The sequence below is a fragment of the Diadema setosum genome, chromosome 10 (genome assembly GCF_964275005.1).
Source record: "Diadema setosum chromosome 10, eeDiaSeto1, whole genome shotgun sequence".
NCBI classification, from domain to species: Eukaryota; Metazoa; Echinodermata; class Echinoidea; order Diadematoida; family Diadematidae; genus Diadema; species Diadema setosum.
In genome coordinates this window covers 26,042,470-26,057,485 of record NC_092694.1, presented here as the reverse complement: position 1 = coordinate 26,057,485, position 15,016 = coordinate 26,042,470, and the positions used below count along the sequence as shown (strand labels likewise).

Genomic DNA, 15,016 nt, shown 5'->3' with positions numbered 1-15,016 from the left:
ACCAGTAAGAACCAGCAAACATTTCTATCTGGTCTCTGCTGGTTTTAACTGGTTTCAATTGGTACCAGTTCAAACCAGAAGACCACTCCAATTTTCCAGTAACTGAATACTAGTAACTTTCAATTTTCAATTTCAATTCTTTTATTCCATTCTCATTTTTGTCGAGCCCACCGGAGGTGCCGCGGGGAGACTAAGGGATCGCCTGCGGCGTCTGTCCGTCCGTCGTCCGTCCGTAACGTTACAAAAACTTGAATAACTCTCTACTGAGGACTTTGATTTCAATCAAACTTGGAGGGAAGAGTGGTTATACAAAGTTACACATTTTACCAAACATGAAGGTCACCTCAAGGTCAAAGGTCACAGGCAGGGGTCAATGAACTTTAGGGCCCAATGTTAAGTTTTTTTACGACGCGTTTCGATTATGGCTCATAACTTTTGATCCCTATATCCGTTTGTGACCAAAGTTGGATGGTAGATGTCCCTTGGGGAGTTGAAGGTCACCACAAGGTCAAAGGTCACAGACAGGGATAACGAACTTTTAGGGCCCAATGATAAGTTTTTACGACGCGTTTCAATTATGGCTCATAACTTTTGATCAATATGTCCGTTTGTGACCAAACTTGGCTGGTAAATGTCCCTTGAGGAGTTGAAGGTCACTACAAGGTCAAAAGTCATAGGCAGGGTCAATGAACTTCCGGGATTTAGAAAAACATAAATTTCTTCTACGCCAATGGGCGAGACACATTTTGGCACTTGCCTTGCGTACTCAACTGAGTACTGTGATCACGTTATACTTTCGTTGTTGCGAATCTAAAAATTCATTCCAGATGACAAAACAGTCAGCAACATTGTCTACAATATAGGATTTTTGGTATTTTCCTGATTTTACTTCCCTGAACGTTATAAGAGCTTTTTTTTTTTTTGCACTCGACTGTTTATTTTTATATAGATTTTGTGCGGTATTGATTGTTGCCAAAAAAAGAGTTAGTAATAATTATTATCGGATATTGATTTCTGGATGGTTCTGTTGGTGACCAAGATATAATTGTTCATATAAAAAGGAAGAAAAATCAACTGTGTGTGTGTATGTGTGTGTGTGTGCGTGGGTATATGTGTACGTGTAGATAATTAGAAACATTGAATACAACGTTGACGTTGCGTTTACTGATGTCAAACAATATCAACGATGCTCTGAATGCCTTTGTCAAGTGCTGACAGATTTGCAAGTCTTTATGATAGGATAAACAATCAAATGCACAATATCACCCTTGTTTTCGCACCATTGACGAGGGCCCGTTTCATAAAACTTGTTATCAGTGACAACTGCCACATTTCTATGACAAATTTGCTCTCAGCCAATCAGATGCAAGGATTTCAGTAGCTTATCACATCTATGACATCTTGTTACTGATGACAAGTTTTATGAAACGGGCCCCTGTTTTCAATGCTTTACGCCCAATTTTCTCAGATTTCGGAATTTTAGAATCAAGGAGCTAGTAATACTGACTGCCTCATTGACCTGAAGATGTTCTTAAATCCCCTCTTCGGACTTCCACGACGTCCTTCGGTTTGCTTGTCGTTACGTCCGTAGAAACCATATTTTCTTCCATCGAAGCGTATTAACCCTTTCTGCGCTAATGAGTCAACTGTGCACAAATTTCACACATAAACATATTAATGGATAGGTACTTAATGTGGTATGCAAAGGGTTAAAAAGCCCGCTGCTTTGAGACCACCACACACAGACGGACACGGGCGATACCTATTCGGCCGGCGCGTATCTTCCCTCATTATTATGGGGCAGTTATGAGTTTGCAGCGTGGAGCGCGGTATTCCCGCTCGGGCATTGTGTCACTATCAATATTGTCCCTCATTGCATCCAATTTGGTGCTCTCCACAATTTCAAGGTTTGCAGAAAGGCGGCAGAAAAGAGGTGGAGGCGATCGGCAGTTCGAAGCTCTTCCATACTGCGTTCGGCCGTACATGCATTACTCCGCATTATAAAAAAGAGAGCATCGCTACATTACAATGCAACTCGATATTGCTTTAATATGCAGTGCCGTTTCTTGAAACATGATAATAAATCATGCAGGAGGCTAATAACTGGCCAACATTTCCAAAGGTAGCTATGTCTTTTGAAATAATCAAATAAAACACAATGGTAAAAAAGCAACAAGAAAAATGCAAAAACATCGCGTTCTCATACACATAGATTTTACACTGATGTGTTAAATTTTGTAGTTTTATATAAATGAATATTCCAATAAACATATACACACACGCGCACACACACATACTATATTAAACCATAGAAGGTATCCAGTTTTATTAAGATTATGTGTGTGTTTGTGTGTGTGTGTGAGGGTGTGTGCGCGTGTGTGTGTGTGTGTTCATTAGTGTTTACCCGTGAGGATTATCAATGTTATAATATAGATATGGATGTGTGGATATAGGCCTACGTATAGATCAGCAGGGTATAAGAACAAAAGTCGCGAATTATGACATTATCATCAATAGACTTTTTTTTTTTTTTTGGCGTAGAGAAATCCCTCAAGAAGTTGGTGAGACGCAAACTAGAAAAAAAAAAAATCGGAACGTGGCAATCTGGGCACACCAACTTGGGATTGTAGCCCACATTGTGATTCTTATTACCATCCAATAATCATGCCGTTATTGATAACAACCGCAGAATATCGGGGAGGGGGGGGGGGAGAGGACAAAATATCGGGAGGAGGCGTGGGTGTGGAAGGAGGGGGTAGTTTCATTGCTATCGGCATGAGATTGGAAAATCATCGTTCGAATGCAACGGGAACCGTGTGGTGATAATGTTCTCCAAGGGAGAGAGAGAGAGTATCGTCCACAACTATATAACAGCCATCGAAGATGCTGGGCAGGTACATTGTCAACAGGGGGCGTGACTATAGTTAGAGAAATCTCTGATAAAGAGAAGAGATACAATTCAGTTTGAACCTTTGTAGAATATGCTTATTTATCTCTTTCCCTCTTTTTCTCGTTGTGTCTCCCATTCCCTCTCTCTCTCTCTCTCTATATATATATATATATATATATATATATATATATATCTATATATCTATCTATCTATCTATCTATATATATATATATATATATCTATATATATATATAATTATATATATATCTGTATATGTATATATGTATATCATGTATATTATATATAATATATATATATATATATACACTGATTATATAATGTATATCTATATATCTCTCTCCTTCGCACACAGCTGCACGTTCTAACACACACACACAATTATTATACAAGATATACGATTTATATACGATGAAACAAATGAATGTTATTTGTGCATATGTTTCAGACTGCAATCGGGTGGTAATTTTTGCATATAAAAGCGCTTCCGAATCCCCACTTTGAGAACAGCCTTTTTATTAGTGGGTCACTTCATTTTACGCACTTTGCGGAAGGTTATACTCTATTTCGACCACTTCTGTTTTTTTTTTTCACAATGTATAATTACTATAAGGTTCCTCAATTGTTGTATTGTCTTTTCATACTACAATGTTCTGTTTACCCTATTCTCTATTATCAAAGGGAGCGACATGTATATGTTTTGTCGAAAGTAATGAACTTTGAAACTGAAATTTGAACATGTCACACATTTAATTTCACAACTATACAATGTTCGTGAAACACATACACACACGAACATGCACTCGCACACGCATAATCGACTTGTATTATATTGAGAGTTAAGTCAATGCGTGTGAAAAAAAAAGATAAAAACGTGAATCTTTGAATATGTAGACTCTGTATTCAGTTTACACTGATACATACTTGGAGCCAAACCGCAATATGCCTCTCTTGTCCCCCGCCTCTCTCTCTCGTTCTCTCTCTCTCTCTCTCTCTCTCTCTCTTTCTCCCTCTTCTTGTATTGTCCGGCTTTTTCAGTTATGTCAGACTCACGCTGGATTCATCCAATATAGGTATAACTTCGTTTGTTGGCTCTACGTTCGAAAATTGCCAACAAATTAGATTGCAAAAGGACAGGAACTTCATCGGAACTGAAAGAGCACGCGCTGATTTCTGCATGATGTGAGTGTGATTTGCCTAGGACAATCCACATGATGAAATTTTGGTAGGGAGGAAACACTCAAATCGTAATAGCCATTATAGTTTCCTTTATTACCACGAAATGTAGTATCTGTTAACATTCCCTATCCCAAACACATACACAAACACACACGAACAACACACGAACGCACACACACACACATCCATTCCTAGTATTTGATCACGGGCCTACATACATAATTATAATTAACGTATAATGTATTGCAAAAACAAAAGTACACTCCCTGATTTACTATGCATCTTTCCTTTTCATCGAAGATATCTTATATATATATATATATATATATATATATATATATATATATATATATATATATATATATATATATATATGTGTGTGTGTGTGTGTGTGTGTGTGTATTTTTAAGCACTTAAGTCCTCACATGATTTTTTTTTCTTTGTCGGGTCTAATAGTTGTACTCTTTACACTCACACAATAAAAAGCAGTGTATTAAATGAAATTGATCTACTCAGTTTGAACTCCACAAATCACTTTGTTTTGTATGTTCGTCGCTATAGCATCTTAAAGGTTAACAATAGGAAAGTAAAAAAAAAAAACAACTTACAAACAAATAACAGAGTTTACTCTCACCATGGCCAAGCTAGAGTGGATAGTATTCTCTTTCAGAGGTCTACACAGATAGAGAACAGATTTGTAGTGCCTCAAGTTCCTTGTATGGTGCGAAAACCAACTAAAAACAAATGAATAATAAACGGACAAAAATCCTCGCCCGCTGCTATTCGAATAAATATTGATGGAGAACGGGATGCCCCATTGCTCATTTATAAGTGATCGACTTTTGGCCGACCGAGATAATCGAACTCCAGGGATAGGGGCAGCGGGAGCTCTGGACCTGTGCATCAGCATTTCAAGAAAGAAAAAAAAAAACGGGATATAAACTTACAATGTTGAAAACATTAAGTCAAACCTTCATTTTCACTTGTACCACTCCCAGAAAACGAACGTCACCATCATTAACAGCAGTGATCATCATTAATCAAAGCTCCTCTTTTGTGAATATTGATGTTATTGAATATGCGCTACTGTACAATGTGGTTTTGAAAATTGTTTTGCAGCAAGTAAGAGCCGATTTTTCAGTGTTTTAGATAGTGGCTATCATTAGGAAAGTTGTATAAGGGCATACAAACTTGGGTTATGCATGCCAACATTTTCTTATCATGGCTTCAATTCAATTCAATTTTTATTTTCCACTCATGGGGTGGAACACCCTCGTCAGCCAAAGGCTGGTTTTCAGAGGGGTCCACACATACAGGTTAAAAATACAAACATTATACATACAGTATGACAAGGATATACATCACATAATATGCAAAGAGCAAGAAACAAGGTATATGCACCATGATAGCTTGTTTCAGATACAAAAGTAGAAAAGGAAAGAAAAACATTATCTACAAGGCCTTAGATTACAACATAAAGAAAAAGAAGAAAAAAAATAAGGGCATGTGACACTGAATTTCAAATACAGAAGAGAATCGGTATTGCTGAAATATTTTGACTGTGTGAATTGATGAGTAAAAAAAGGAATGGCTTAAACTCCATTCGGTTAAGCATCCTATATTTATACTTATTTTATGTATTTATGTAATTGTTTTTTGAATGTATCAATGGAAACATCAGAAGAAACATGTCGAACTAAATCATTCCATAAAGAAGCACCTTTATATACAAAACATCTTTTACCATAATCTGTTTTAGGGCGTGTAATATTCAATTGCATGTCGCCCGACCTTGTGGTATAATGTGATTGACGTACTCTAAAAAGTTGATTCAAATACGGTGGGGCAGTATGATGAACACATCGATACATAACTTGAGCTAAATGCTTTGATCTGCGAATGTTCAATCGATCTAATTTCAATGAAGAATACAATAATCTACTTGGGAATAACTGGTTCACCTTCAACACTGCCCTCAAGGATCGGTTTTGTAGAGATTGCAACTTATCTAAATTTGTTTTGTTGGTGTTTCCCCACACCACAGAACAATAATCAAAATGAGCTTGAATGACAGATTTGTAAAATAATTCAGCTGTTTTCTGAGTAATGAAATGTCGTATTCTTTTTAATAGATACAGATTCTTCACTACTTTTGATTTCAGATATTCAATATGTCTATTCCATGATAAATTCTCATCAATATAAACTCCCAAATATTTACAAACATTCACTTTCATAATAGATGTGTCATTTATATACACACAAGAATCACCACTTATATTGTTCCATTTCTTCAATCTTTGTTTACTACCAATTAACATATTTTCACACTTTGCAACATTTAAAACCAACTTGTTAACGTTCAACCACTTTGAAATAATCTTCAAATCATAATTCATCATGTCATATATTACGTTTGGGTCCTTATTTGAATAAAACAAACACGTGTCATCTGCATATAAAGACAGTTTACACTTTTGTACTTTGATAGGGAGGTCATTTGTATATAATAGAAATAACAGCGGCCCGAGGAGCGAGCCTTGAGGTACACCACAGGTTACATTTCTCACAGAGGATGAAATGCCATTTATACATGTAAATTGTTTTCTTTGACAGCACAAATAATTTTCGAACCACTTTACTTCTTTATCATCAAAACCATACAATTTCAATTTATGCAATAATATTGCGTGATCCACAGTATCAAACGCCTTTTTCAGGTCTATCATAACAACACCAACTAATTCCCCTTTATCTATCGCTGAGAACCAATTTTCTGTTACATTAAGAAGAGCAGTCTGTGTAGAAAAATTTCGTCTAAAGCCGGACTGGCAGTTGGAAAGTATATTATTCTGTAATAAATAATGTTGTACCTGGTTACAAACAATTTTCTCCATTATTTTTCCAATTACAGAGATAACCGATATTGGCCGGTAATTACCCAAAATACTTTTGTCACCACCTTTGAATATGGGGGTCACTCGAGCTATTTTCCATTGATGTGGTAAAATGCCTTCATCAAAGGATCGATTTATAACATGAGTAAGTGGTGACGCAATAATGTGTGCTATGGGAGGGATAACTTTGGCTGGTACACCATCGGGTCCGGTCGCCTTATCACATGGCAGAGCGGTCAAAAGTTTCATGACATCAATGACTGAAACGGTATTAAAAACAAAATTTGATGTTACTTTTTCAAAATGATCAGCTGCCTTTGATTCATGACTTCCGTTCTGAACACTAGTACCAATGTTTATGAAGAACTCATTGAAAGCATTCGCCAGCTCTTTGCCGTGAGTAGGCACATTATCGATCATAATACTATTTATAGGCTGACTATTTTTCTTATTTGGCGTTATATACTTCAGCGAGTTCCATATTTCTTTGGAACTGTGTTTAGCTGAGTTAATCTTCTTGGTTATAAATTCCCTTTTAGCTTTCTGAACGGCCTCAGTTACATCATTGCGTGCCCTTTTGTAAATATCCCAGTCATGCGTGGATTTACTCTTTTTAGCTTTAGCTTTAAGGCGATCCCGGGAGCGAATCGAAGTTAGAATATCTTTCGTCATCCACGGTGATTCTTTTGTTCTTACCCTCCGCTTGTGTGCTGGTGCATGCTTATCAATGACTTCTATCAACAAAGATATAAAAATGTCATATGCTTCCTGAGGGCAATTGCATTCATACACAGAGTTCCAACAAATATCACTTACATCACTGATGAATGCTTCAGGGCTAAAACGTCTGAAATCTCGATTTATCTTATATCGATGGTTGTCTTGAGGTTCACTGATTGTTTTACCAATAATACAATATATCATGTAATGATCTGACAGTGATATTTCAATGACTCCGCTAGAAGAACATTTATCCGGACAATTAGTAAATATCAAATCTACTGCAGTAGTGGAGGTCGCAGTTACCCTTGTATATTGCGAAATTAACTGAGTACAATTAAACAAATCCATTATATCAAATAGTCTGGTAGTTTGCCATGACTTTCTGTCACTCAACGCATCACAATTTAGATCTCCAAGTAAAATATAATCCACATTTAGATTATCTATGTTATTGATAACAATTTCAAAATCATTAAATACCTCGGCTTTGGAATTAGGAGGGCGGTACCAATTGATAACAAAAAAAGGTTTGCTCTTACTTTGTTTGATTTCGATAATGATCATTTCCAGTTCTGAATTATGCCCAATGAGATCTTGCCTAGCGACAAAATTGATCTCATTCTTTACGTAAGAAGCTACACCCCCGCCATGGCGATTTCTATCACGCCTCAGTAAACAGTAACCAGGGACAACAAGTTCACCATTATCTATGTCCGCGGACAGATGAGTCTCACTAAGAGTCAGTATATCAATATTTGTTCGCAGTATAAAATTTCTAATTTCATCAAAATATTTTAAAAGTGACACACAATTTAAATGGGCTATCTTAAAACCCTTCACCTTGTTGAGTTTACATTCAGTGTTTCCTATCCCTTTTGGTTCACACTTGAAAGAATCTGCATTTGCCCCGTCTTGACTGGCTTGCACGGGTGAACTGAGTGTGTCATGGAACGATGTGCACTTTCTGTTTTGTGTTATGGTGGGTACATCTGGAGATTCAAGAGGTGGTAATTGATTCCACAAACAGTTGTCACATATCCAATCAGCATTTGATGCGAAAAAATCTAATGACATGTAAGAACATTTCAGATGGCCCCAGTTATCACAGTACACACATCTCATAGCGTTTTGATTATTTTTTACCGATTTTCTACAAACAACACATGGAAATTTTACGGGCATGCCTTGTATGAATGCAAAACAAATACAATAACTACAAAATGACCATTTAAATATGAAAAGGCAGAAAATTATTACAAAAGGACGTCGAGTATTGATAGTCAAAAAAGACAGCAGACTTATTTGGTGGCACAAATCGACATGAAGTCAGCACATGGATGCAAATCATGAAAGCTTTAGAGGGAAGAAAGGTCAGATGCGTTGCGAATCATTCTGTTTATTGTTCTGTTGTTTGTCGCTTTGACCTTCGCAATCACTCGACCATCGCTTGTCCAAGCAGTTTCCACTTTCGGGTGTTTTTGTACATTGTTGAGGAGTTCGCGGTTCACTTTCGTCAGATGTTCCTGTATGACGACACCAGAGCCTTTCAATCGACGGCGATTTGAGATGACTAATTGCCTGGTCCTGTATGACACAAACTTGACTACGATTGGACGTGGCCGTTTCATTCCGTGCGGTCCATTGATGGATGCGGGCGCTTTGTTCGGGTTCCCAATTCGATGCGAACGGTCTATGTCACTTGCTGTCATGGTAACCCCCAGCCGCTTGTTGACAATGTCGCAGACAATGTCATCTGTGGATTCCTTTGTACTTTCGGCGATCCCGAAGAACTGGAGGCAGTTTCTTCTCGAGTATTGCTCGAGCTCATCCGAGGAGTGACGAAGATTGCCGAGTTCGCTCTGCTGCCTGTCAACAATACTCCTGAGACTCTTTATCTCCTGCGCCAAAGTTGTGTTCTCACGTTCCAAATCCATGAGCTTGCTTTGCTGCTCATCCAGGCGATCATGCAATTTGGAGAATTCCTTTTGGACTGAATCCTCAATTGTTGCTTGAATAGAACGAAGCATATCCTTGTTCTCGGCCTTAAAGCGCGCGAACATCTCCTCAATCAGCCTTTGTGTTGATTCTTGTGTTGATTCGTCAGTCGCCATTTTGGAAATGGAGTTCCCGAATGTAATCGATGCAAATACAGAACTTTGATAAGCAGTACAGTATACAGTTACACTTCAGTGTTAATTGAAATTGAATTGTCAAATTTCTATTGGTCACGCACCAAATAGTGAAACAACTGCTGAATGTGTAATTTTATTCAGGAAAACTTGTCTTCGGGGTCGGCATTATCCAAAAGGAGCATCAGTTTCCAAAGTGACCAGGTACTTGGGGTACAGCAAAGTTGCAAATAAAGTATGTGCGTATAGCATATATCCGGTATGAGATTGCAAATTATGACAGTCTCAGAAATAGGAGCAGAAGGCTGATGTTGCATTGAAGTCGTAACAACAATGTCAGAGTCTCACATGTAGTATATGATACTCACAGAGTCACTGCTTTCTTGGAGCCGTTGGTAGTGCATGTGGGACTAGCAGGACTCCTCAGTAAACAATGGCACATTCATTCATGTTGCCGTCCTTCACAAAAAGGTCGCAAACTTCACGTTATTTCCAACACTAAGTTCTTCATGAGTTCACATTTGTTCTTCCCAGGAAAAATATTTACTTATCACATATTAAGGTCGTAGTTTCCATGAAGAGCCGACATTTTTCTTTGTAGAGAAGCTTAAGGCGTTACATCCATGACGCTCATACCTTCAGGCTATTGCTGATGCTAAAACATTGAATAATAGGCACTGAAGAAGGACTTTTTTTGTCAATCAGTTACAGTTGTAAACAACTCGATGCATAAATTCTATTTGGATGTTTCGAAGCTTTTGCACTACACGATTATATCAAATATTATTGACACTGAATCAACATTAACAATTAACAAGATAGATAAACACGTACATGTCAATCGCAAGATGAAGTTATTCGTGAATTGCATATTCATCAACTTTGTTTTACAAACAAGCCTGTCTTTCTTTTTAAGAGTGTCAGTGAGGGGTGAGTCATGAATGTGGGTAGAGACATTGTTCTAAAAAAAAAAAAAGGAATCCTACTCCCCCCCCCCCACACCCAATCAAAACTGCCTATTTCTGACCATAAACCCTGTTTTAACAGACCTTACCCCGACAACGTCGGGGCAACGTCCGGAAAACAAAATCCCTCCCCTTGGGCAATAAACCGCATGCAGGAGAGAGCGAGGGTTATACAGTTTTAACAAACACACCGAAAACTTTCTCCGGGTAGGTTTCCATAACAACCTCCCAGTTCATGCGCGAAAGGGGTGTGGATACAATCCATTGACGTGATCGGCGCTGGGTGTGTCCTTCTGCCTAGACTATATTGCGCATACGTGTTGTATCATCGGAATGTTACCGCGAGAGAGAGAGCCGCCGAAGAGTTGTCGGCGGTAATGTCACGGTAGTGTCGGGGTAATGTCTGGTAATTACTCTTTAGTTGGCTAAGGTAGAATTTTGCAAAAGTTACAGAGCATCATTTTGCGAGGACCGTCTTAATAGATATGGAAAGAAAGATTACCCGGAAGTTTCGCGGTAACTCTTGATTGAGATGTTCCGTTAAACTGGGAATTTAGTCTCGCTCGCACGTCAGTGTTGTATCGCTTCTGTTCTGTAAAGTAAACATCGCAAACCAAAAAAAAAAAAAAAAACATAAAAGATAAAAGTAACAGTAATCTGGACATGCTAGCAGAATGCATGCAAACGATCAATTAATCACGGCGAATATTTCATACAATGTTACATTTAGCAGTTTCTGTCCATATTTTCGAAAGGAGCTCCAAGCATTCTGTAAAGACAATGAAACAATCGGAAGCTCTGGGACATTATTATTGTTTATGTCTTATTATTGAAAAGCTGTTTTTATGTAACATTGGGGGAAAATGCCGAAGAATTTCACAAATTATGAAATCTGATGTACATTCCCCAGCTCATGAGACGGATATTTTTTTTTCCTTGAAGTCGGTTGATTTCATTGAAGTGCCCATCTAGCATAACCAAGGCGTTACCATGGGTATGCCGCAGCCAATAGCAAAGACAGTGTGGCCTCATGGTAAGAGACACGTTGTCACTAATAATGGCCATCTCATGGCGTAGGAGTGTGGACTAGGGATCGGGGTAAATGGAGAGAGGGAAGAAGAGAAGAAACCTGAGGAGATGTGCCCTATTGACAGTCGAGTGAGCGATATAGATACAGTACATGATTTGCCTGAAAAAAAAAATACACAAGGGCATGAACATCATAATGGGCTCGACATTTCCCTGTCAAGAAAAGATATGATGGTCGCCGATCCTGATAATTGCTGTTGGCTTTTTTTTTTCTTTTTTTCCTGGAGATACTAAAAGTTCACCTTATTGCAACAGCGGGATAGCTTAAAAAATGCGAATCTCTTTATTGAGAGTTCCATATTACATGGGGACTCTATTATAAGTGTATCACTCTATAGGTAGGCAGACGGCAGTAACACTTGTTGTCTATTATAACATTTCCAACTTGGGCAACAGTGAGAAACAATGAGAAATAAAAAGCGAAAAAGAGATGTAAACAATCTCCGACATCTGATAAGATTCTGATTTTCTTAACTGCTACCTAATCAAATTTAACCAGTAACCAGTGTGTTGAGCGTCTTGAAACATGCTAATTACATTTTTTTTTAACCCTATAAAGCCCAAGCTATTTTGACCCCTTCCAGGCCCAAGGGGGGGGGGGGGGCACATTGTGCCCCTCCCCCCATATAACTTCTTTATTATATGATGTATCACCGTCATATTTGGCACATGGGTAGAGCAACTCATACTCTACATGAACCAACATTTAAAATTTCTCAAGGTCACCTATTGAGGGCGCTATTTGCCAAAATACAAAGAAATACATAGGAAATATGCTAAAATCATATTTTTTCTTTATATTTCTTTATCCCATGTGTATATGTTTTTATTTTATATCAATCATTTTCACATTTGGCACAAAGGAAAAGCAAGTCAATCTTCATTATTTGTTATGGTTAAAATTTCTCAAGGTCAACATGTGGGGGCGCTATTCATTACAATATAAAGAAACATATGAAACATATGATGTATTGCTTGGGATAGGTACAAATATTGGTATCACATCTAATATTTCCATAATATTGGAATTCTGAGTTTGCAGATTGATAATATTATCAACAAGTGATATTACAGGCAAAGCTCGTGTGATAATGTCACAAAATAAAAGGGTAGTCTTTGGAAAATGCTGTATTTTAGATTATTTCTATTATATCTATTGTTTGATGATGCCTACGTCATATAAAAATAAAGGAAATAATAAGAAGACCATTTCAGGGTAATATTCGACCATAATTACTTCACATTTTGGTCCTTCAGCAAATTACAGCCAAGAAAACCCTCATTTCAATCATTATTATATTGTTGATTGAAATTTGAACAGAAAAACATGCAAAATCTGATGAACATGGTTGTCAGTTTACGGTTGCCATGGCAACCAGCAATATCAGACATAGCTAAATTATATATCAAAATGTTCGCAATAAGATTTTAGGAAAAGTCACCAAATTTGGTTGAAATCGGGTAAAGGGTGTAGGAGTGGCGAACGAAAATTTGGTAGGGGGGCACAATGTGCCCCCCCCCCCTTGGGCTTTATAGGGTTAACGGATGATCAGAAGATTATGAATGGTAATGTAGCAGTTCTTTTCGTAGTTCTTCAAAACACATTAGATCCTTGCAACGTCGGAAGACTACCCCCCCCCCCCCGCAAAGATATCGATCGCATCCAGGAAGTGATTGACAGGGAATACGTGACAAATTCAACATTCCTTGCGAATTCACCGGAAACGAAAGGGCTATCAAAAGTAATTCTTATTTTCCATTATATCACACGGTGTAACATTACTTGAAATTAGGACTGCGTTCACCTATGCTTACTTGCAGTGGCTGTCTGGGTGTATGATAGGTATGGGAATATAGTTGATGTATTGCCCAGGGAAGATTGCGCCAATATAGAGATAATTACAGCGAAACTGAAGCAATTTTGAGACCTATCGTCAGAAAATCATGTTGGTGGTTATTAGATTGTAATCATAACATCAGTGAAAAAAAGCCCGGAGGTGGCAGAATTTGCGCTTATTACTATATCGATAAACCTCGTCAAATTTGCCAGGTTCTAAGTAATCTAAATACCGTGATATAGTTACCAAGCCCTTATGCTGTTATAAACCTTGGAGTTAAGTATTCATTGCATCTGCCCAGCTCGCAAACCCCTACCAAGAATGTATTAGCCACTGTAGCCGTTCGCAGTGAATTTTCAGGTGTACCATGGATGTACAAACGGGCATCTGTCAACCACGGCGCTCGCACGGCGATGCCAACAGCGCCCGTAATGGAACGAACACATCTAGCTTTAACTTTGGGTAAGGTTATCACCCGGAATAGAAAGAAAAAAAGAGTTGTTGTCGTCAATAACTTTGTTTCAACTCAATATCAATTCTGCAAGATCATGTTTATTGTTTGGTTGCAACATCAGTTCCGACAAGGATTCAGACCCACCACATTTGCAGTTGTCTCTCCTTTGAGGTCGTGTCGTTACCCTTGTACATTGTCTTGTTTGTGTTTGGGTATATGTTACGGGAGGGTGATGAAAAATGCCTTTACAACGTGCTTTTCTGCAACAGTCACTTCCAGCAATTTCAGTTAATACGCACTCCCAAATATGGTAGCATAATATGTCTCGCTTTTGCTCATGTATTTCACATTCGTTTTTTCCTGTAATTTTCGTCATAACAAGTCGACTCATTACCCGTTCCTTTATCTCTTTTTCACTGCCAGCCCTCTCCCCAATATCCATGTTGCCTCTCCAAACTGTAATATAGGTTTCCGTAATAGTGTAAAGTGCGTCAACCTTGATATACAGAGCTAATTTCATCGGCTGAATCCAACTATACTCCCGCTTCGTTTTCTGGTCGGCCCGATTGACCAAATAAGTCAAGAATACTATATGTCTCTTCGACCACTCAAACTTTGCAAGTTACACGCAGACAGATGGTTTACAGATAGGTAGGTAGAGAGAGAGAAAATCAGGGTTCCTCATTCCTAAATCTGTGCGGATTTTCCATCGAAATTTCGGATAACGTTGGAAGCGGCATCGTCTGAGGAAGGTGGACTTGACCCCCGCATGCAAATTTTTGGAAGACCTGGCAAATAAAAATTCTTCTTTTTTTTTTTTGCGGTGTGTTTGTG

The 15,016-nt window shown here is 38.1% G+C and overlaps 1 protein-coding gene across 1 annotated transcript in view; it reads left to right on the top strand.

Moving 5' to 3' along the window:
• The first annotated feature begins 11,791 nt into the window (after positions 1–11,791).
• Positions 11,792–15,016, top strand: part of LOC140233885 (annexin-B12-like) — a 24,861-nt gene continuing 21,636 nt past the window's right edge. The window contains exon 1 of the mRNA XM_072313972.1: positions 11,792–11,834. Within this exon, the coding sequence (XP_072170073.1) occupies positions 11,792–11,834 (43 nt within the window). The remainder of the gene's footprint in view (positions 11,835–15,016) is intronic.